At 34.4% G+C, this 22,416-nt stretch overlaps 2 protein-coding genes across 6 annotated transcripts in view; one reads left to right on the top strand and one right to left on the bottom strand.

The window, feature by feature from the left end:
- wdp (Leucine rich repeat protein windpipe) overlaps window positions 1-12,497 on the top strand; it is a 42,676-nt gene extending 30,179 nt beyond the window's left edge. For 2 of the 5 annotated variants that reach the window (XM_017903042.1, XM_017903041.1), the window contains exons 3-4: window positions 7,657-7,706; window positions 9,489-12,497. In XM_017903042.1, the coding sequence (XP_017758531.1) occupies window positions 9,506-11,506 (2,001 nt within the window). In that variant the 5' untranslated portion in view covers window positions 7,657-7,706; window positions 9,489-9,505 and the 3' untranslated portion in view covers window positions 11,507-12,497. Of the gene's footprint in view, window positions 1-3,827; window positions 3,901-7,656; window positions 7,707-8,151; window positions 8,816-9,038; window positions 9,059-9,488 lie in introns of those variants that run through there. The other 3 variants (XR_001890347.1, XM_017903043.1, XR_001890348.1) reach the window with 3 other exon arrangements.
- A 3,092-nt stretch (window positions 12,498-15,589) lies between these two features.
- Window positions 15,590-21,868, bottom strand: LOC108549507 (leucine-rich repeat-containing protein 15). The gene is made up of 6 exons (XM_017902913.1): window positions 21,484-21,868; window positions 19,701-20,004; window positions 18,656-18,884; window positions 17,553-18,148; window positions 16,817-17,219; window positions 15,590-16,367 (listed from the first exon to the last, which is right to left on the bottom strand). Exons 1-6 carry the CDS (start codon window positions 21,697-21,699, stop codon window positions 15,752-15,754), a joined length of 2,364 nt encoding a protein of 787 aa, XP_017758402.1. The 5' UTR covers window positions 21,700-21,868; the 3' UTR covers window positions 15,590-15,751.
- Between the last annotated feature and the right edge of the window lie 548 nt (window positions 21,869-22,416).

Genomic DNA, 22,416 nt, shown 5'->3' with positions numbered 1-22,416 from the left:
AAACAACTTAACGATGAGACATTCGGGTATTATACGAAATATTCGAATTTTTCAGTAAAAATCAATAGAAACGAAAATATAACATTCGAAAACATAAAAAATAATTAAAACCGGAGAAAAAGATAATTAACAGCTGAAAACAAAAAATAAATTAATACCTGAAAACAAAAAAAAAATTATTAATGAATTATTTAATGGAGTGCGGTGGCCAACCCTAACCTCACTTCGGATCCCCACCCCTTCCGCGCACTAAGAAAGTTATAATGTGTCACTTCCGAAATCGAACCGACAAATGACTTGATCAACCTCTCGTCACCCTTTATATAGCCTCCGATCGGCCAAAAATTGACGGAAATTTCCGAATTTTACCGATTCCATTAATTATTATTTTTCCGCCGTAATTGGCAATAATTTATTAATTTTTTCATTGTGAACAATTTGTTATTAACAATAGGTGTAATAATTTATATACCTTTTGCAAAATTACAGGTACATTTAAACATTTGTTCGTTATAAGCTCAAGTAATATCTAGTAATTTATTAATTTTTTCATTTTTATTATAAATTTAGGTTTTGAACAATTTGTTATTAATGATAAATTTGATGACACGTATATATAAACATATGACAAAATATTTTTATTTCCTCCATATTTTTGACTAAAATGAAGTATTACATGATAATGAAAAACGTTGGAGGATCCATTCTTATTTTAAAAGTTAAGTGGGAGTTTATTTTTTAACTATTTTATGTTAAAAAGTCATTGTTATTTATGTATTATAACGAATAACGAAATTGTTTCAAATTACAAATGATTTAGAAAAATTTTTTATAATTTTGCGATTAGTATAAAAATGAGTACATGTGATATATATAAAAACTGTAATCTACTGGATAATGATTTTGGTGTCAATTATGCATGACTACGGCCCTGGCGAAGCTAGATGTATTTACCAACAATGGCTGCCTGGCGGTAAAATTGTCCCTACGAATTTCTGATATATATTTTACCATCCTGTCAACATTGAACATCATCCTAATATTGTTTCTAGATGGTTTCTCCTTTAAAAATGTCTACAGAATACGCTACTGTGTAGCAAATTCGTATGAGATAAAAAACTTTTTGTAAAAACACAAGAACATGCATAGATAGTACGCTCGGAGGTTAATCTTAAACTTTAATTTCTAATTCAGAAGCACAAATAATTATAATTACAGACATTAATAAAGTCCGGATACTCTCACCTATCTTGTATGAAAAGAATGAACCTCCTGATGTTCTTACTTTATGCATAATACTTCATTTTAGATAAAAGTTCTGTCCTTTTATAAAAACTCACATTTTTCGAAACCTGAGTGTGATCGTATAATTTCGCTTACAGATTCGTGTTCAGGAAAGTAAGCTCTACCTAACCTAACCACCTGTTGGATATTACAGAAAAATTAAAGAAAAAGATATTAGAGAAAAAGTAAAAATATGTTGGACAATGTAATTAGAAATATCTGCAACTATCGATATAAAAATCATTTTACTATAATGGATGCAGCAATTTCATTAACATTTGTTGAACGTTATTACCATAGAAAAGCGTTTATTATAATGGGATGTAAAACTTTCTGTAACATCTATTTGAAATTATTGCTGATAATAATCTAATACCGTAACGTTTTCAATCGTTAGAGGGTACTAATTTTAAACGTATTCAAGCATATGAATAGTCTTACAATCAGTATAATAATATATTCAGTTATATTATGGATAATTATCTATAATTTCATACTTTAAATGCTTCTTAATTGTTGAATACTTAAAGCAATTTTAATTACGTGAAACGATTGGTTTACAAATTATTTTTTCATTTGATCATAATTTACATCCTTTATTCCATTCTTATTCCTCTTATTTTATTCTGCTACTTTTATTCCAATTGAAATTTGTTAAATATTTATATCAATGTCTGCGTTGCTAACTTTAATCAAAATTGATCTAACAATACGTGAATTCAAACAAAGAATATTTGTTCTTAATTATCGTGTTTCATGGATTCTCCTGCTATTCATTTCCACAGCATCATTCTCTTACTTTCGATATAACCGTTCCTCTAATCATCGATACGATCTGTTAATCGACGATTGCGATACTCCGTTGTTAAAACCACGTGCAAACTCATTACTTTCACTTATTTGCAAGCATCGTCGAGTAGGTTCTTTTCGTTCGCAGCATTTTATCGACTTTGCCTCTATGATTAAGTACATTGCCTCACAATGAAGATTCAAACTGATGAAGATCAAAAGTCTCACACTTCCTGTCGATTATACACGTATATAATATATATTTCATCGAATCGATGTTAGATTTTAACAACTGATAATTACTAACCTTTATACTTGTAATCGTCGATGTTACGTATTAGGTTAATTACTGACGCATTACAGTAAACCTGCTACTTATGGTTTTTCCTCCTTGAATAATCTCCATCAAAGTATCAAATGTGTTCGAACAATGATATCGTCGCTCAATGTAAAGGCGTCACAGTTTTTCCTCCGTTTCGATGTTTTACCTGAAACGGAAAAAATTCGAATGATTAATCGAAAGCGGCGACTCACAAGTACGAAGGCTCGTTAGAAAAGCAAATATGGCTCGTTATTTGCGATTACTTTGAGTTGATTGACCTGTCCTGACGTATGGTTCGAGCCTGATTTCTGGTGCGTTACGGTTTGCTAATCGTTTCGCACGACCGGCTGCCATCGATACCGCGATACCTATGTGGTTAAGACACTCTCCCTGTGTGGCCTGCGTCTCTCTTTTTCCCTCTTTCCCTCTCTTTTTCCCCTTTGCTTATTCCAGCCCGCATTCCCTCGCGCCGCTTTCCTTTTTCCACCGTTCCGCTCCTGTTCCTTTTTTCCTTTTTTATCTCGTCGTTGCGCTTCACACTGCCAGAGGTCCTAGCATCTGTGTCTTCGAGCTGCCGCGAAACACCTTGGCATTCCTTTAAATGGATACTGCAGATGGTAAATCTATGGTTATGTTATGTGTGCAACATCCGCGTAATAATTATACAGGTGTGTTCATTGCATCCTCTGAAGAGTTAATCTATTATATTCGATAATAGCTTTTTCATATCGTCGCATAACTGTATAGTGGGTATAATCTTATCGAATAACAGCAACGTATTGGCAGTCGATATGTTTGTGTTCTATCGCATTATGGATTTCGGTACGCTTTACGATCTTCCTAATTATATAGCGTTCTGAGCTCATTCGTTTCTCTACGGTTTATACCGTCGTAAGATAACCTCAAAAATATATACACAGAATACCCGTCGAAACGTTTCAAGCATAGGTTCTCTGTTAAAGGTTATATTATGAAATTTTATTTTTGGCTATGAAATAACCAATCAGTTTTTTTTATAACGATAATTATCCAATTTTTGCCAGGGATGTTTACACAAGTTCTATTTATTTGCACGATATGTATAGTTATTATACGCGTATATATGTGTTTGTATTATATCTGAATCTTTCGTTTGTTATACACGAAGCTTAATATCACGAAATTAATATTTCAAAAATGATTTTGTTTATTGTCAACAGAATATGGTATCTTTTTCGAGAAAGATTAATTAAAGATACGATGTTAAATATAAAATATATAAATTTATTTTGCACAGTTAGAAAAATTATTCACATTCAAAACACAAGCATGAATATATTTATTTCGATCGAAGTCAATTATTAATTTTAGGTTATAATAGCATTATTGATATCAATCGAAGGTTTTATCATTTTTATTCTATAACTTACTCAAAATTAAAAATTTTTTCCAGTTTAATACACGCAGCTGAAGCTACAAATTAGATGATATAAAAATTGCGGAATTTTATAGAGTGAAAGTACGAGACAACAAACTATGTTTTATATTTATAATACTTCATAATTTATAAATATTAAATGATTGAGAATATAAGAATTGAGGAAGATTTATACAGCACTTTCTTTAAAGTAAATATATATACAGATAAGTGCTTGTATGCAAGAAATACGCAAAAATGCCTATAATAATTAAAAAGTCGAAATTCAGTGACTTTCTGTACGGTAAGCAAAAATTTTGAACGATCTCAGAAGATTCAAACTTGTTTTATATTATCTGTTATATTGCTTCTAGATATATTGATGCTTTGCTTAGTAATGTATTAAAAAAGTATAAAAATAATTACATCATTCTTGAGTTTTATCGTCGAGGATAAAAAACCCGCTCTCATTAGTAGGAAAACCGATTACTTCCTATCATGATGACATTCGAGTATATACAACGATTATAATTTTAAAGAAGCAGTAAATGTTCAAGGAAATAGTGAATTACATGTTGTAACGATAACAATGTTTTTTTGAATAATGAAACATTCAGTGGCGATAAAGATAAACCGAGGATATATTTGTGGTCGTTAAATATTTTTAACTGTAAATTATGGATTTGTTTACAAATGAAATAAATAAGACACAAAACGGGATTATATTTTTCTACAGATTGCTGATTGTAGGTAATATCATTTGAATACAACTCTTCCTTGATATGTACAGTTTCATTGAAGTATTTTTCAAATTTGTTGTATCAAAACATTATACATACATAGTCATCAGTAAAAAGTCAAAATACTTTTTCTATAATCTTAAAAATACTTTTGCTATAATCTTTCGTTGCACTGCGAGTTCAAATTAATATTCTGTTTATTATTTTTCAAAAGGTAATCTCTGCGTCACGGTTCAAAGTTGTATCTAAGTCTAGATTAGCACGATTCAAGCATTCTTCGAGATCAGAATTCTCGTTATATCTACGACATGGACTGAATCTTTGGAACTGAATTAAACCGCCTGGATTGAATCGTAAAGCCGATAATTCTTTGCCTCGATTTCATGGAATTCAAAGAGTTAAGATTTCACGGACACTTTCGTCTTCCTCGTATCGAAAGGTACACGACCTCCTGAAACGACTTCTGGAATTGCTGACTCTGTTAGAAGCACGTGGTGAACTGGACCACGAGGCCGCGAATGTACCGTTAAGCGTGCAACCGGCAAAAAGTCAAGTCATGACCAAAGCGGGCGTGTATGCTCGTTGCCACGTTCTTTACAACTTCGAATTTCCTGGTCAGCCCTGTTGGAACTATTGTCACTTCCTGCACACGGAACGTATCATTTGGGATGGGTCAAGTATGGATTCCTGACAACTTTGGTTCTGGTTACTGCCGTGTTTCCTACCAAGTGAGAGCCAGCACGACATAGCTTCGAAGAAAAACGAACGCTGACGTACAGATGTTTATTCAACTTGTATTTATTCTCTCTGTAAAAGGATTAACGCGCTTCATGAAGTCCTATAGACTTTCAAACTGACGTCAATTTAAATTACTTTGCCCATTGGAATAGAGACTCGTGTACAATAGAGACTACGCTCATGGTGACGTTAGTCTTGTCGTATTTTACGATACAAACAATTTACTTAGATTTTAGTCGTATGAAGAATATAGCTTGTTGCTATTATTAACCAGCTTAAGCAAGTTCAATTTAATATACAAGGTGTCTCAGAGTCTTTGCGTAATCCTCGTCACTGTGTGCAAGACTAAAATATCACGTAAAATGTCATAAGTTAATAAATACTTCATTGTAAAGTTGAAACAAGAAACTGAAACGTGAAGAATATATGGGGATAAGCGTGGACGATACTTCAGAATGCAATAACAAGTATGACGTTTAATTTTCTATATTTTTGTCATTTTTCAATGAAACATTTATGAACTCTTTGCTACATGATGGTTTTGTTTTATTTTTATTCACAGAACACATTGGGAAAGACTGTATCACGTAATATGCGAGGTATTCATTCACCGTTTAAAAATAGTAAAAGAAGTTTATATAAACATACAAGTCTTATTTGACCTTACTCCAATGATATGGCGAGTTTCGTGTTCATGATGTTTGGTACCTGATTACCTTCGCATAAGATAAAACGCTTACTTCAATACCTAACTAGGTCAAGACTACCTTGCATTTTTAATTATGCATGGTGGAAACCTTGTTCAATTCTATGGCCGTGTAACTAGGCAATGTTTAAACGAAAAATATTGAAAGAGATAAATCGAATGAAATTGAACAAGTGAAAGCCTGCACGTCTCCCAGACTTTCAAGCATTCGATTATAATTTGCAAAAACACTTGAGAACCACTGTGTACCTCATATTTATCAAAAATGTCGAAGCACTGTATTACAGAATTTAAAAGGGTTTGAAGAACTTGGAGTAACAGCTGGGAGCATTGGAATAGTAACCAGGACAATGACAAGACATTTACAGGCATGCCTTGAAAGACAAGGTAGTCATTTTAAGGTAGTCATTTATCTCCTATAAAGGTGATCAGATACTAAATGACAGCACAAAACTCGTTATTTCTTACAAACAAGGTCATATAAGATACCCGTCTATATGCCTCCTTTTCATTATTTTCAATTGCTAAATTAATCCCTGAAATAGGTTCCACGTACCATGGGAAACCCTATACGTGATAATTCCGGAAGTGGAGGATCGTGTTATTTACCTTAGCAAGTAATGCATACAAAAAGACACGAAAAGTAAATTAATTACATCTCTGATAAACAACTGTCTCTTAATAATTGGGAATACGTTACAACAGAAGTTCACACAATAATAACATACATTCACAGCTACAGGGTAATAAGCTACATATCCTCTAATTATAATAGTAGGCGATGTTATGTCCTTTGGTTTGTAATGAAAGCTTGTATCGAGTCATGTAAAGTACAACTATTTAATAATTACGATAGAACGACGTCCAATAACAGGTTCAATTTGTATTTTTCGTTTCATTATTTCGTAGCAAGCGGCAATTCCGAGAAAATGTTAATTGAACTGGGTCGCACACTTCATTAAAAAAGGAAAGTACTTTTACGAAGATAATGAGGAATTGCGCCAGTATGCAACCGTGTGTATACGGCACGTATGCCACGTACGGTTGCAAACGTAATGACGTTGCTCTTTGAACTCGAAGAAAACGGTTATCGCTGGTAGATGCGTGTTGTCACGCAGCAAGAATTGAGAAACACGAAAGAAAGTAAGAACGAGAAATTTTGGGAAACTAACTCGATCGTTGATCACCGTTATTAGGTAATAACTTTTGCTAGACATACACGAGTCAGATGTATTCAGTTATGCGATTTTTACTGTACAAGATAGGCCAGGATTACGAATATCCTTTCTCCTTTAATAATTTAGTAATTACGAACAAAGCTTGTTCGATTATCCAAAAGTATATTCTCTTCCGGTATAAAAGACGTCATGGTTCCATTGCTTGTTCCCTGATTTCACTCACATTTTACATGTCACTTTTCAGCGAACTGTATTTTCATCGCCCGAGGGATTACGTCATTGGGAGAGAATTCATTTGTGTATAACAAAGAAATAAAATTGGAAACGCGACGAATCGAAAGGTTTACAATCTTGTTTGCTATTGGATGCTAGCGACTTTTGATAGAGAGGTTTATCTAATTTCTAATGAGATTCGTTGTTTGTTTTAATGATAATAACTGTTCATTGCGAATCGTTTATATTTCGTCCTGGTAATAATTCTACTCGCGTCTCTTTTGTTGCAGATGCTTTCGAAACCACAGTGTTACTGAGGCTACGTCTGATCAAATAAATCGTGAGTATTTTATTACAAATATTTCCTTTGCTGGCTCGAAATTGTTTTAAATAAAGCATTCGAGCCTATAAATAGTAAAGACCGGCAGGTATTTGGTTTTCGTACTGCATACGAGGAAGGATTGCAGATTGTGTATTAAAATCTCCCTAACTTATTGGCCATGACCTAGCTCCACCTACGCGGCCGAACAAAACACTCCGAGACTGCTTTGCGCAGTACGCAGCTACTTAAGGTCTATTAACCGTTGCGTCTGTTTGCACATTAAGCGCAGAAGTGTACTCGTATACACGTCACTTGGATTTTAGATCGATGGAATTACCCATGGATTCTTACATTTCCATTTACAACTAAATTATTCATACGAGGGATTAGCTTGTAACTAGGTTATGTTATTGCATTTCTCCATTACAATTCCACGACGCTTATGTACATATGATATTTTCAGATTTCACTCGAACCGTGAATTTCGATTGACCTAACCTTAAAAATGGACTGGCTTATCTTCGTATTTGGTTAACTCACGTTCGTGCCTGCATATTATGCGATGCATGGAATATGGATAAACAACGATAGCAATTATTCGAATTATCGCCATGGCAGCAAAAGAGACCCGTTACTCGTGAATAGAAATCAAAGAAATTTAAGACACACAAAGAATGGTCTGTGCAATCGCGGTCGCAGGCTAATGTGATTACGATCGAGAAAAGGAGTTCAGTGCTCGTGCATTCCCGTGAAAGCTTCACGTACCGCACGACGACGTTTCTTCTTTCTGTCTGACGACCATGGTGTGCGAATATGGAAATTACCACTGACGTCATGTAATGTCGTCAATAGGCATAATATGCAAAATAATGCAAATAACTTGCCGAAAGTAATAGACTTCTCTTTACTCAATTTATGTATAGAACGGCCGGGCCGGTGGTTTAGTGATTCAATGTGACATTTAAAGATACAAAAACCAGTCGCCATTTTATCGCGTGTTTCCCACGTTCGTAAATGTTCTCGGGCCCGAGGTTTTCCGCGGAGAGCTTGTTTAAGTTAAGACACATGGAAATTTTATTGGACTCCCGCCTAAATCAACGTGGAATAAGTTACGAGATACAAATAAATCCGGGTCTATATTTATCCCAATGGGAAACAATTTTCGAGCCTTAATAATAATTAATAAGTTTCGATATGGTCTTTACGATTTATTCTTAGAAAGTTACATCGGGACATCGAAGATTTATGAATCGATAAATCATGAAATACGAAACTCGATATTGCTGTGTATAACACTGTGTTTTATGCAATTACGACTAAACAAATTTATTTTCTAATTATTCTACGAGGCAGGAAGATTCAAGTTCATTGTACGAATTAAATTGTCTTTTATCGTTATTTCTGCAGTAGAAGTTCTTAGGTCTGTGATCATAATAAAGCGCTAATAAGAGTTTCCAAGATAACTGTATTTACAATAATGATTCACGGTTGTTCACGTTGAGTTGGCAACGAAGCTTTGAAATTATCGAAGAACTAATGCAATCGTATGTACAGTTTCGAGACTGCCACATTTTAAATAAAATTTTCAATCTTTTCAATTTCAACGCAAATTTAGTTGATTAATGTATCATATACTACAGTCAGCGAAAGAAGTCAAAGTATTCTATCACTAAAGTGATTATTTTACAAATTAACATTGACAATGATATTCAGTTCTGTTCATGATTTATACAGGATTTATTCCACTGGTAATAGATCTAGAATAAAGGGACTAATTATAAATTCTTTTGTTTTTGGCAGGTGAGTCAGATTGAAAAATGCAAAGAACACTGTTGCTGTTATTCTTAACCCTCTTGAGTTATTCAGAACTCACCAATGGGCTCTGTCTGTTGGAAAATGGCACTGTAGCCCATTGCCACGAACTCGAAGACGTCAAATACATCGAGACCTATGACCTTGAAACGCTTAGGGCTAGCGAGCAGAATCCTGTCCTGCATCGCGGTTTCTTCGTCAACTTGACCACTCTCCGGCACTTAGACCTCTCTGGAGGTAACCTGGAACGAATAGAACCGGGAAGCTTCGACAAGCTGACGAATTTGAGGAGTTTGAATCTTGCTGAAAATCACATAGAACATCTGGAATTGGGCTCCGTAGACGGTTTGAATCATCTGCACAGTCTGAACCTTCGTAGAAACAGGCTTCAACACTTGCCGCCGGCTCTGGCTCGGCTGAAAGTTCTGAAACACCTTGACATTCAGGGCAATCCGTTGCAATGTAACTGCGCTACGCTTAGGGTGAGAGATCTGATCGTGAAGAGAGGCGTGAAAATCGCGAAGAAGGTCTCCTGCGCCGCGCCGAGTAACGTGAAAGGGACACCGTTGTTCAAATTGGACACCACGCTGACATGTCACCTCGAGGAGCAAGATCGCGAAATGCAAAATGACCAGGCGTTCCAGAATTCTGAGGAAGACTTCGGTTCCGGAGACTTATCCGACAAAGAGGGGGAGGAGGAGGAGACGAGTGGGGAATATGTACAGGTAACCGAAGCTGTAAAGGAATTGGAAAGTGAAACGCCATTCCCAGAGGTGTCTACATCCTCTACCGCTGAAGAAGCAGAAGTCCCGGCGCAAACAACGGATTCTGTTACAAAGACAACCAGCAAGGACGAAGAGATATTTTTCGATTCCGAGGAAAGGAAATCCGTCACTGTCTCGCAGCCTGTAAAAGAGTATAAAGACGCTCTGTTTCGACCGGTAGAAGGTTCCGGTGACGATGAAGGTTCCGGAGAAGGTTCGGGAACAGAAATGATTTTCAACTGGAGGAAAACCGGCGTGGTAGAGGAGTCAGAAGAGAAAGAAGAGGAATCGACCTCGGGCACTGGACTGTTAGATCTCGTCCTCAGTGTATTTATGACCACGACAAAAGCTCCAGTCACGAAAGTGGATCCTGAACTAGAGGAAGAACAATTCATCGACGCGTCTTCGACGAAAGGGGTCGAAGAGGAAGAAATCGTACCTAAAAAGGTGGACTCGAATGAAGCAGCACCAAGCATCACCGAAATACCGACTGATGCTAACTCGTCGACTCCGGTTAACGGAGTTGAGCTAGTTGACAACGAGTTATACGACATGACGAAATTAGGCAAAGTCAAAGCCGAAGACACGAGCGCCGAAAAGGACGAGGCGTCCCCGGCAAGGCAGTCGAAAAGAGGAATGGGCTCTTACATTGTCCTCGCTGCTCTGTTGGCAATCCTGGCAACGCTCATAGGGTTCGCAGCTTACAAGGGTGACTTTTGTAGGAAAAAGAGGAAACGCAGTGACGTTGAGAATGGAACGGAGCTGAAGGACATGCACAAGGCTTTATTGGAAACTGCAAACTCAACGCAGCCGAAAATAGCTTCGAACGGAAACGTGGAAAACGCTCCCTTCCTCGAAGATGCCACAGACGAGATAAAGGTTTCTAATGATCGCCAAGTCACGGCCGATATACCGAAATCTCCAAACGGTACTTCTGATCGCGCCGAACCGGTAAAACCATCACGATCAAACACCCCGCAGAACGATCAAAGAACCAGAGAGCCAACTGCTCACGATGGAAATTCTCTGAAAGATGATTCATTGTCTGCAAGGACGAATTCCATAGATCCGGTAGCTAACAGCAGTCCCATTGCTCGACTACCAGAGGTCAACCAACCTCCCTTAAGTCCCGGTGCTCAGAGAGTGAAGATCACTTTGCAAGAAAATCCTGACAGCGTACCAAGGACGCCTATACTCATCACAAGAACAACGGCTGGTGAGAATCTAGTCAAGTCACCATGAAGCTGACCCGATGGGTGTTGTTCAGATGAAAGTACGAATGCAGAGTATCAGAGAGTAAAGAGGAGATCGGTGTGACCGTGTGTTCCGATTTATAGGATTCATAATGCCGCCAGTGTTCCTAAATCCACGCCTGATGGCTCTTCACCGCGACGGATTTTTACGACAAAGTGAGACATAATAATACTATCTCCGAATTTGTGTTTTAAGTGTGAAATGGATTATCTATAGTGAAAGTCCACCTTTATAGAGTACAGTTCAATGACGACACGTTTAGTCGAGAGTAATAGGAGGAATGAGCGATTCTGTGAAACGAGATTGTACATATTTGCAAATAATAGTATATATATATATAAAATTTCCGCTATTTGTATAAGGTTTGTGGATGGTAAATATTTGATACATTTTATATACGTGTATGCAATATTAGCACACTAGTCAGTTCTCTTAAGCATTTTCCTGCTCGTGTAAACTTCCATGGAATTTCATTGCGAGTTCCATTAGAATCCTCTGAACTCGACATATACCATTATTGTTTCAACATAACGTTAATGACGATATATATGTAACTGTAAGAGTATACATATTTAACGCTGCAATCTTCCTAACTGGTTGAATATATATTTTCACACGATACCATGTTTCTCGTTGAATTGTTCTTGAGACGTACTATAATGTGCTGATAGCAGACAAATGTTTCCTTTCGTGATACTAAACGTTCTTCTGGAAGAAAATATAAGAGTTTGACTTTCGCTAGCGAAACTTAACACTTAATAATAATAAAAAAAAATTAATTTATATAAAGTCTATATTGTATTGTATTTATAATAATCATTCCAGATTAATCATATCATCCCTTATAATAATACTTATCGTCGTGCGGACGATGATGAATAAAATATCGACATAAAATAAGGTAATATAATGTGAACGTAATTTATAGGTAGCAATAAGCAGTATATTTCGTTCTGAGATAGAGCTATACCTTCAACATTTTGACCATGAAGCACTAAACGTTTGCTTCCTCTCTTTTTAGAAACCTTTAAATTACTAAATGACCTTTGTACGAAAATTTCATGAAAATAAATATTATTAACTTGTAAGTATAATCTGTATATTAAAACGTTATAAAACGACAACGTCGAGTGTCGTTCAAATATCTATTTTATTGTATCGAAAGTAATGGGAACTATAGCAAGCATTGAAAAGGATATGAAAGACAATTGAAAATAGACTAAGTGACAACCAATTTGGCATGATCGAGTCATTAAATTAAGTGATAGAAAGACCAATAAATAATTAATTGCAAAATAAACACTAGATATTTTTCCCATCACTTTTCTTTCATTTACTTCTTTTACGTCAAATTTCTATGCGTTTCTGTAGACCAAATGCGTGAAATACTAAAGTATTTGTCATTAAGACAGGGCAAATCCCCTTGTGAAAATTTCTTCCAAAGAAAACACATGCATCCTCGTATTATTGCACTGTATAGGATTGTTTGTTGAAGTACGAAGCGTTTCTGTTTAAGCGTTTGGTTTAACATGCATGGGGAATCATCTCATTGATACTGTGATTAGCACTGAAACGCTAGAAAGGGGTAATGTTCGATCCTTCGTGATATCATCTACGTGTCACCGTTATTTTCGCCATTTACTTTGTTTCCTAGATAAGTTTCTTTTTCATGCAACATTTATAAGATATTATGCATTGTTATGTATAGGTACGAATTGTCTGATAGCGAGTATACAGTTAAAACAATCGTATCGATATATTTTTCAAGCGTTTATAATTTCAGCAATGGATGCAAAATAAACTATTAATATTTATAAAATACTCGTTTGTTTCCATTAACGATTAACGATCCTGTTATAATATCACTGTTTAATACTACTTTTAGTTAGAGTTAATTATAAATAATTGATATGTGACAGAAGTATAATTAGTAACATAATAAATTAATTGTTTCCAGTGTAAAAATAATTATAATTATTTAATATCATTTGTTTTAAATATTATACTATATTACCTATTATTTTAAAAATATATTGTGGTATAAAATGCTGAATTTTTCAGGTACAAGTAATAACTTCTTCTTCATAAACAATCCCATTTGTCGAGTTTCCAAATTGCTACAATGTACTTGACACGATTATTAATGGACTTATAACACGCTCCAAGTTCTTCCCCAGGGGATGATAAAGTTCTGGTGGATCAGCTTCATCTGGTATCTGGAAATAGCCATCATCAATACGGATAGTAAATTTTCCTCCAGGCTCATTCTTTAAATTCTCACATCCGCAATGGAATTTTTCATAGCAACTCTGTACGGTCCGTTCATTAACGGTACTGAAGTTAAACATACTTACACGAAACCTCCACGAAACCGTATACCACGTGTACATTCATTACCTATTCTAATCTTTTTGTAGTATATTTGATGTTTGTTTTTCACCATAGCAAATTGTTTGTCGTCCAAGATCTATTTCGAAGCATGTACCCTAAAATAAATTATTGAACAAATAATTAATAAAAATTAATTATTACATAATCTCCATCAAAAAATAGTAATCATAAGGACAACAAGGGTCGTTCTATTAAATATTAACACGATGATGAAACATATGTTCCTTATTTCCAATTTTTTAATAAAAAGAAAGGAAAAATGCAGGCCATATATTTGTTAAGGATAAAACCATATCCTCTATAAACTTCATCAAAATGAGCTATTAACAGAACCCACCCTTATAAATAAACATTAACAGTAATTAATACAGAAATATACCCTCAGTGGACCCATCTAATGTCATATAAATTCTTCACTATTTGTAAAATTATTTTTAATTTTACCTACATGTCTTCATTACCTGTATTTTGCTCAGATGCAATCTCGTTGTAGCAATTCGGGTCCAACGGCCTTAGTTAAGTGTTCCAGACACAAGCGTTTGGATCTCTTCGTGATGGACTATATATCCGACGAACATTAAAAATTTATGTAGTATATTATATCCATGGAAAATGCATATATTCGAATAAAAATGTTTATTCGACGATATCAATTACTACTTAAGGGGCTCACATCTTTCTGGAGATCTATTAGAATTATCTTCGCTTCATGTGCTACGATAAATGATATGTTATTGCTGAAATTATTGCCTACAGTGCCAGGCTGACTCTAATCATTCTCAAGCTGCTATGAAATTACTGTAATTTTATACTTCCATGTTCCCATTTAGTTAAATTTCGATACATAAAATATACGTCCACAAATGGAGCATGATCCAGAAAATACACAAAAAATTAATCAATAACGAATTGCATTTAATGTTCTTACACGTTTTACTCGTATAAAATTTTTTTACGATAAGAAATCGATCCTACACGATATTTCGATCTTTTTGTTAAGAAATTTCAATTACTTATGTGAACGTATCTTCTTCGAATTAATTTTATTCGTCATCCTCATTTTCCAATTTTTATTTTTCTTATATAAATATGTAAGGTGTATAAAAAATTGTAAGCAGGCTTTAAGAAAAGATTGCAACTTTAATTACAAGGAACATTTGTTAAATATGAAAATATGCGCGAATAAAAACTGTCTCCAAGAGTAGACATGGTATGACATATATACAAGATTTCAGTAAATTACAATACTTTAAAATTTCCTCGTTCAACGAAAATTATAAAAGAATCGCAGCTGGGAGATTCTTTATATTTTGTTTGTTTTTTGTAAATTAATTAATTACTCCTTGTTAATAAATAATACGCTTCATTGATAATTGCTACTATAATTTGTATCACTTCAAATGATCATTAAAGCATGCTCCGCATTACCTTCTAACCTCCAAATTTCTTCAAACGATAATACTCCTATAATACTCCTAACGACTACAACTCGTCGTCTCTGTATACGTTAAATACATAAATGTAACAAAATATGGTAAAATCTGAGTTTCCACTGTTAACTTTTTGGGTAGAAGATTGTTGAAATATATTTTTGTTGCATGATCTAATAATTCGTAACGGTAGTTAAATATATGCTTTGTCTTTATTTTATCACTTCAGCAACGAAAAGGTGTCTGATTGTTCAAAAAAACAATGATAGAGTGCTCTTACAGCAGTATTTTTTCGTTAATATTAATTAATTCTAGTTAATATCTCTTGATGGTAAGGTAGTGATCATGATCATTCCGAGTAGAATGTATATTTTGTTAAAAAAATGTGTTTATACAATGACCGATGGGGTCTTCAGGAATCTTGTTCTGTTGCAGATTCTCTATAACCACTTCTAGGTTCTCTTCGAAGTTCTCTGATAGCGATTGATCTACTTGAACCAACTGGCTGGACATCTGAATCTTCGTCATCGGTTGAATGCCCATCATAAACAGTACTTCTTTGTCTTCTCTTTCTTGAACTTGGTGTTTGCGGTCTAGATCGAATTCTTCCGCTTCCTGAATCTACGGAATCGCTTATCACACTGTACCTTCTAGATCTGCGCGTCACCTGTGTTTTGGGTATTCTTTGATTTTGTGGTAACACGGTTTCATTGTTACCGACGGTGATATTTCTTTCCCTTCTGATCCTATCTTGTCGTCGCCCTTCCCGTCTGAGTAAATCATCCTCACTCTGAATTCTCTTTTTCGGTCTTCTTGTTCTTCTGTGTTTCGGTCGTATGTTATCGACAGAACCCATAATGCGCATAGAAGATCTTCCTACTGAAATTTCGTCCAAATTGTCCAGAGATCGAGCTAGTCTTGGCATCTGAACAGCTTCTTCGTAAGTGGGTGGCTCTACTAATTCGAGTGGGTGGATCCTCGGTTCTGGTGCACGTTCGATATGCAATTCTTCCTGTACAACTTGGTTCCTGTTAAATAATTGTTAGTTGTTCATTATTGCTTTTAAGATAAAAATTATAAGAGTATTAACAATAAATTTCTCAGATGAAAGGTTAATTTAATTAGAATAATTTAATGCAGTATCACATGGAAAGTAAATGCGAAAGCAATTCAATATTTTATGTTAAACATTGTCAAAATCATTTGAATGTCTGTAATAATAAATTGAAATGTATTATACCGTTAAAGATAACTACACATGCATTTATTTGTAACGTGTGATATTTTAATATATCGGTAATAAATTTCTATTACACTATGAAGATAAAGTAGATTTCTAATTTCGGTGTAGATAAATTAAACCAAACATTTTTTATACTTTCAAATTATGTATGAGGTTCTAATTTTTTTAATATGAAACTGCCCATAAATATATAATGCGTTTTGTGTGTGAATTCTTTGGAAAGAAATTTCTTACCTTCGTTGCCTTAACAATCTTAAAGATTCCAACTGTTGTCTCTGTTCCATGGCTCTTCTTTTAATTCTCATCAGGTGTCTGATAGATACGAAGCTACCAAGGAGAATAGTGACCGTAAGAAGAATGATCATCACAAAGCCCCACGTTTTGTCCTTATTGTAATACAAAGGTTCATTCCACATGTCGAAACATGCACTTAACCAAGTATAACCGGATACATTCGCTGGACTTTGACAAATTAAGCTTTGTTCTACAGTCTTCGCTGGTGGTTCCATCAAGAAAGAATATAGCATGAATAGATCGTGACAGTCACAACGCCATGGATTGTCTTCCAATTTTATGATGTTCAAGTTTGGATTGTTTCGAAAGATTTCTGGATTTATAGCATCCGTTAATCGGTTTCCTACAAATTTTGAAATTAAGGTTAGGTTCTTGTCTTTAATTCCCCATTATTTATTCTTAAGAAATTAATGCACTTTTAATTAATCAATTAATGTTATCTTGAAAACAATAAATCAGATATTTGGTATTTCTTTTTACTTTCATATGATAAGTATAACAAACAAAATTTGAAGTTGATATTAGTAAGATGGATAATTTCTTAATGTTTTACTCAGTGATAAGATTTTCATTTTTTAGGAAACTGATGAAAATTTGATAGATCTAGTGCTTAAATTTTATAAAACTTTATAATTTATATCGTAGATAAGTTATCGATAGATGGTAAAAGAGGAACCTGATAAATCGATCCTAATAAGACGTGGTAACTCTAGAAACGTGTCATTATACACTTCGACTAGTCTGTTTCTCCTTAAATCCATATTCTTCAATGTCGTGGATTTCAGTCCAGGAGGAATCCATTGTAACCGATTGTCACTCAAATTGATGCTTCTTATTCTCGGCATGTTTGTCAGAAAATTTCCTTTCATTTCACTGATAAAGTTTGACGACGCGTCCAACGTTATCATAGTCGATGTAAAGTTCGGAAACTCGGTTATGGCGTTGAAAGATAAATTGAGCAATTTGAGTTCCACGTTTTCGTGAAATGTCAACGGATGAATCGCTTCCAGACCATTGGCCGATAAATCCAGTACCTGAAGCTTCACCAACCCTTCGAAGGTACTCATATTCAGCTTCTCAATTCGGTTCGCATTTAGATATAGAAAACCGAGTTCTCTATTTTTAGCGAAGATTCGATCCGGCAGTATGTTTATCATATTACGAGAGAGTCGTGCTTGAGTCAAGGCGGGAAATCCGTGAAGGCCCGGCCTGTCCAAATTGCATCTTGACACGTCTAGTTTTTTTAGATTTTCATGTGTTAATGTGGAATGCCTGAAAAATAAATGTAAATTGAAAATTCATCCAAAATATGTACAGTAATTGTAATAACATATAGTATGTATGCAAAATGCGGTAAATCTGATATTCTAACCTCGTTTTATAAATAGTAAATTTATAAAATCTGTTATTAATATTATACACGTTGTAACTTATTATTTTCTTTCACAATCACTATGTTTCTTCCAAATTTATTTAACTTTAAATTCTTGACTCCTTTTTTACAATGACTTATTATGTATATTTACACAAAATCATGCTAGTAACTAATAAGTAAGTAAATGCTAAACTGAACGAATAGTGAAATAACAGGAACGTACATAGCGAGAATTTAATTGGTATCATTTGAAATTCAAAAAATAATTTTTTTTTTGTATTTATCGATAAAATTTATGAACAAAATAATATTTGCGAAATGATTAATTTTTCTAACTGTGATTTATCTCGAAATATTTCTCGCTGTTGAAAGAATAGTTTCTGCTTAGAATTTCAATTGCTTGCCTCATACTGTAGACTAAAGTAGGATTGTTGGACATTCGAAGCTCCTCAAGCGCTGGAAATCCATTGAAAGTATCGGGTCTTAAGTAATTTAAGAGGCAGTCAGACATATCGAGCCACTGTAATTTCGGGCTCCACGTTTTCTGAATGAATTTCAACGGGTTTCCTATTAAGCTAAGCATAGTTAGCGATGGTAGCCCATCCAGGGACGTATTACTGAGTTCCGGCACCTCTGTAAATGGTAATGCTATTAGTATCGTTTCGATCAAACCTTATTATTATGATTCAAATTTTTTTTTTTAAATTAACAAATTATATTTTTATATAGAATAAACATTTTTCTAAAAAATTATATTACAATGTACAATTCAAATTTATTTTTCTAAAAATTATGCTACGTATATAAAAATAAAATTGTTTTATGAAATTTATGATTTACTCGAATACGATCAATATTTTCTTCTGAAATTATGTTTTTGAACGGAATGAAAATTTATTTTTGAAATTATATTATTGTATGATATAGAATTTTTCTTTCTTAACTGTGATACATTGAAACGGAATTACTTTCTAAAATTAATTAGCAATTTGCTTATAGTTGACATTTTTTTGAAAAATTATTTCTTTATATAGAATTTAAATTTCTTTCCAAATTATATTACCATGCGGAATTACGATATCTTTTTGTATTAAATTCAAAATCATATCTATAATATAAAGGAATATTGCAAATTCCAAATTAGGACAGAATTAAACAAAATTTTCTTTTTATTTAATTCAAAATCATATCCATAACATACAAGAATATTTCAAATTTCAAATCATACATAGAATTGAACAAAATTTTTTGAAATTCCGTATTTTAAAACATTATTTGACATATATAAAGGATTAATATTAACAAAAATTATATTATATATAAAATAAAAATTCGTAAATATTTAAAATTTTTAATAAATTTCTGAATCTTCGAATATTTCAAAGTATTAAAAATTTTTGTAAAATGAAATTTTGGAATATATATATTTAGATAAAAATATTTTTATACCACAGTGGCCAGCATCCAGAGCCTCAAGACTGGGGCTTATTAGTCCCTCCAAATTCTCTAATGGATTCCTCGCCAAAAGCAGAACAGTCAACGATGGTAATTGTCCTATGGAGCTCACATCAGTGACACTTTTTATATCATTCCCGCTAAGATCCAATTTCCTCAAGCTCCTCAGCGAGCTTAGATCATCAGGCAACGAACTCAGCTTATTCCTCGCTAAATTCAAATACTGCAACTCGACCAGTCGATTAATGTCACTGGTAATATTCGTCAGTATATTATTAGACAAATTTAATTGCTCCACCTGAAACACAATTAAAAGCCAACTCAATTACACCTGGCAATCCAAGATTCATTCATGAAACTGACCTAGGGTACCAACAGAAAGGTAAATACAAGGAGGAAAGAATTTTTCTCCAAATTTAACGTCCTCCTTTATTCAAAAAATTTCCAATTTTAACGAAATATTGTAAAGAGGCATAAAGCATAATCAAAAACTCAGTTACACCTTGTAATCCAAGATACATTCATGAATCTGACCTAGGATACCAACAGAAAGGTAAATACAAGAAGCATATAATTTTTCTCCAAATTTAACGCTATCCTTCATTCAAAAAATTTCCTATTGTAATAAAATATTGCAAAGATACATAAAATACAATCAAAAACTCAGTTACACTTAGTAATCTAGGATTCAGTCATGAAACTGATCAATGACACCCATAGAAAGGTGATCATGAGGAGCAAGGAACAGGTTTAACTAATTTTTCTCCAAATTTTATGCTATTTTCTATTCAATAAAATTCCTGCTTTAATAAAATATTGAAAAATGACACAAAACACAATTGAAAACTAAGTTACACTTAATAATCCAAGATTCAGTCATAAAACTGACCAATGACACCCACAGAAAGGTGAAAACAAGGAGCAAGGAATACCAGGAAACAGGCTAAGCTAATTTTTCTCCAAATTTAATGCTATTCTTCATCCAAAAAATTTCCTATTTTAATAAAATATTAGAAAATGACACAAAACACAGTCAAAAGCTCAGTTACACTTGGTAATCCAAGATTCATTCATGAAACTGAGATGCATTCCAAGATACAACCAAGATACATTCATTAAACTAATTTTTTTCATTAAATTTATCCCAATCCTTCATCCAAAAAATTTCCTATTTTAATAAAATATTAGAAAATGACACAAAACACAGTCAAAAACTCAGTTACACTTGGTAATCCAAGATTCATTAATGAAACTAACCAAATACACCCACAGAAAGGTGAAAACGAGGAGCAAGGAACACCAGGAAGCAGGATAAACTAATTTTCCTCTAAATTTAACGCTATCCTCTATCCAATAAAATTCCTATTCCGATAAAATATCAGAAAGTGATATAAATCGGTGATTTCCTGTATCCTCGATTCCCTATCTCTATCTCTAACTAGAATCAATCTCGAGAACCCAGTGGAACACGCAGCTCCATGTGAAATGGTGCTGCGCACTCGACACGTTGTCCAGTTGCACGTAGAATGAAAAATTCTAACTGAAAAAGAAACTCTGCCAGATAGGCACTGTTCTCTGAGATATCTGGAGGATACTTATTCCATTCCACACCGGCACATTTACACCAATGACTCATTGCGAGCGTTCTCGATGATGCCTGCGATAAAGCATAGGAAAGGTCTGTTAGACCGCCATTTCTTCGACACTCGCGTGCACTGGTGAAATGGAAGGCTATGGATCGGTTGGAAAGCATGGAATCCCGACGGGATTTACCCACCATGTCGCTTATGTCTTCAGGGAACACTTCTAGGCCTTGCTTGGAGCACATGACGGTCCTGGGCTGCTCGCTGAGCTGGCACAGGCACCTCGTGGGACAGGTACCTTGGCATAGCGCGATCGAGAAGATTCCTAGGTACGTGGCCAATAGAGACAGCGAACCACCGTGCGTCATCATCCGATCCTTCTTGTTCTCTAATCGCCGAAATTCTCCCATGGAAGTCACATTTTCACCGGACCATGGGCCCGCGCGGACATGTCAGTGCAGCCACCGTAAGACGCTCGTGGTGGGGTCTCTGGTGTCCATTTTGCGAGGAAATTTCACAGGTTATTGGAAGAGAGACGCAGTTTCGTGGATTAATTAGCGAGCACGACGGTACTCCGAACCGTCCTGGAAACTACTGAGTACTTATCTTTGATAAGTAACGTGGGATATGCCGCATGATATCTCTGTAAGATAACTCGCGCGTACGGCGAGGTGTCCGGGGTATTATTCCCGGTGATAGTAGGAGAAAATTGATGTGATATATCGACGGATGCACCTGCGAAAACCTGCTACGAAAATGTAACATGGATTTGCTAACGAGTTTGGGGAGTTTGAATTTTCTTCGGGTATATGAAATTATGGGAAATGTTAATATTTGACTATTGATAAGTGGGAAGTAACGAATGTTCGTGCGGGATTAATGATGAATGTACTATAGATACGCGAGGTACAATATTCTTTCGGTTGTGGCATAGTGTCATGTATATTTGCAGTTATACGTGTATATTATATAGGAATATCTACAAATATTTACAGCGAGATATATACAGAGAGATAATGTATAAATTTATACATAAAGATATACATAAATATAATAGATAAGTAGATACATAAATGTAATATGTAAATTCATTCATAAATATATATACATAATTTATTATATTGTAA

This window comes from Eufriesea mexicana, unplaced genomic scaffold, assembly GCF_001483705.2.
Source record: "Eufriesea mexicana isolate 0111107269 unplaced genomic scaffold, ASM148370v2 scaffold2087, whole genome shotgun sequence".
NCBI lineage: Eukaryota > Metazoa > Arthropoda > Insecta > Hymenoptera > Apidae > Eufriesea > Eufriesea mexicana.
This window is presented reverse-complemented; position numbering and strand designations above follow the sequence as displayed.

Excerpts from the sequence above, each read along its gene's own strand:
- LOC108549507 (XM_017902913.1), bottom strand. The coding sequence starts at position 21,699 with ATGGGAGAATTTCGGCGATTAGAGAACAAGAAGGATCGGATGATGACG. Across the intron at positions 18,885-19,700 it reads TCTGGATGCTGGCCACTGTG|AGGTGCCGGAACTCAGTAAT; the intron begins GTATAAAAATAT and ends TACCATTTACAG. Across the intron at positions 16,368-16,816 it reads AGATTGTTAAGGCAACGAAG|GAACCAAGTTGTACAGGAAG; the intron begins GTAAGAAATTTC and ends ATTATTTAACAG.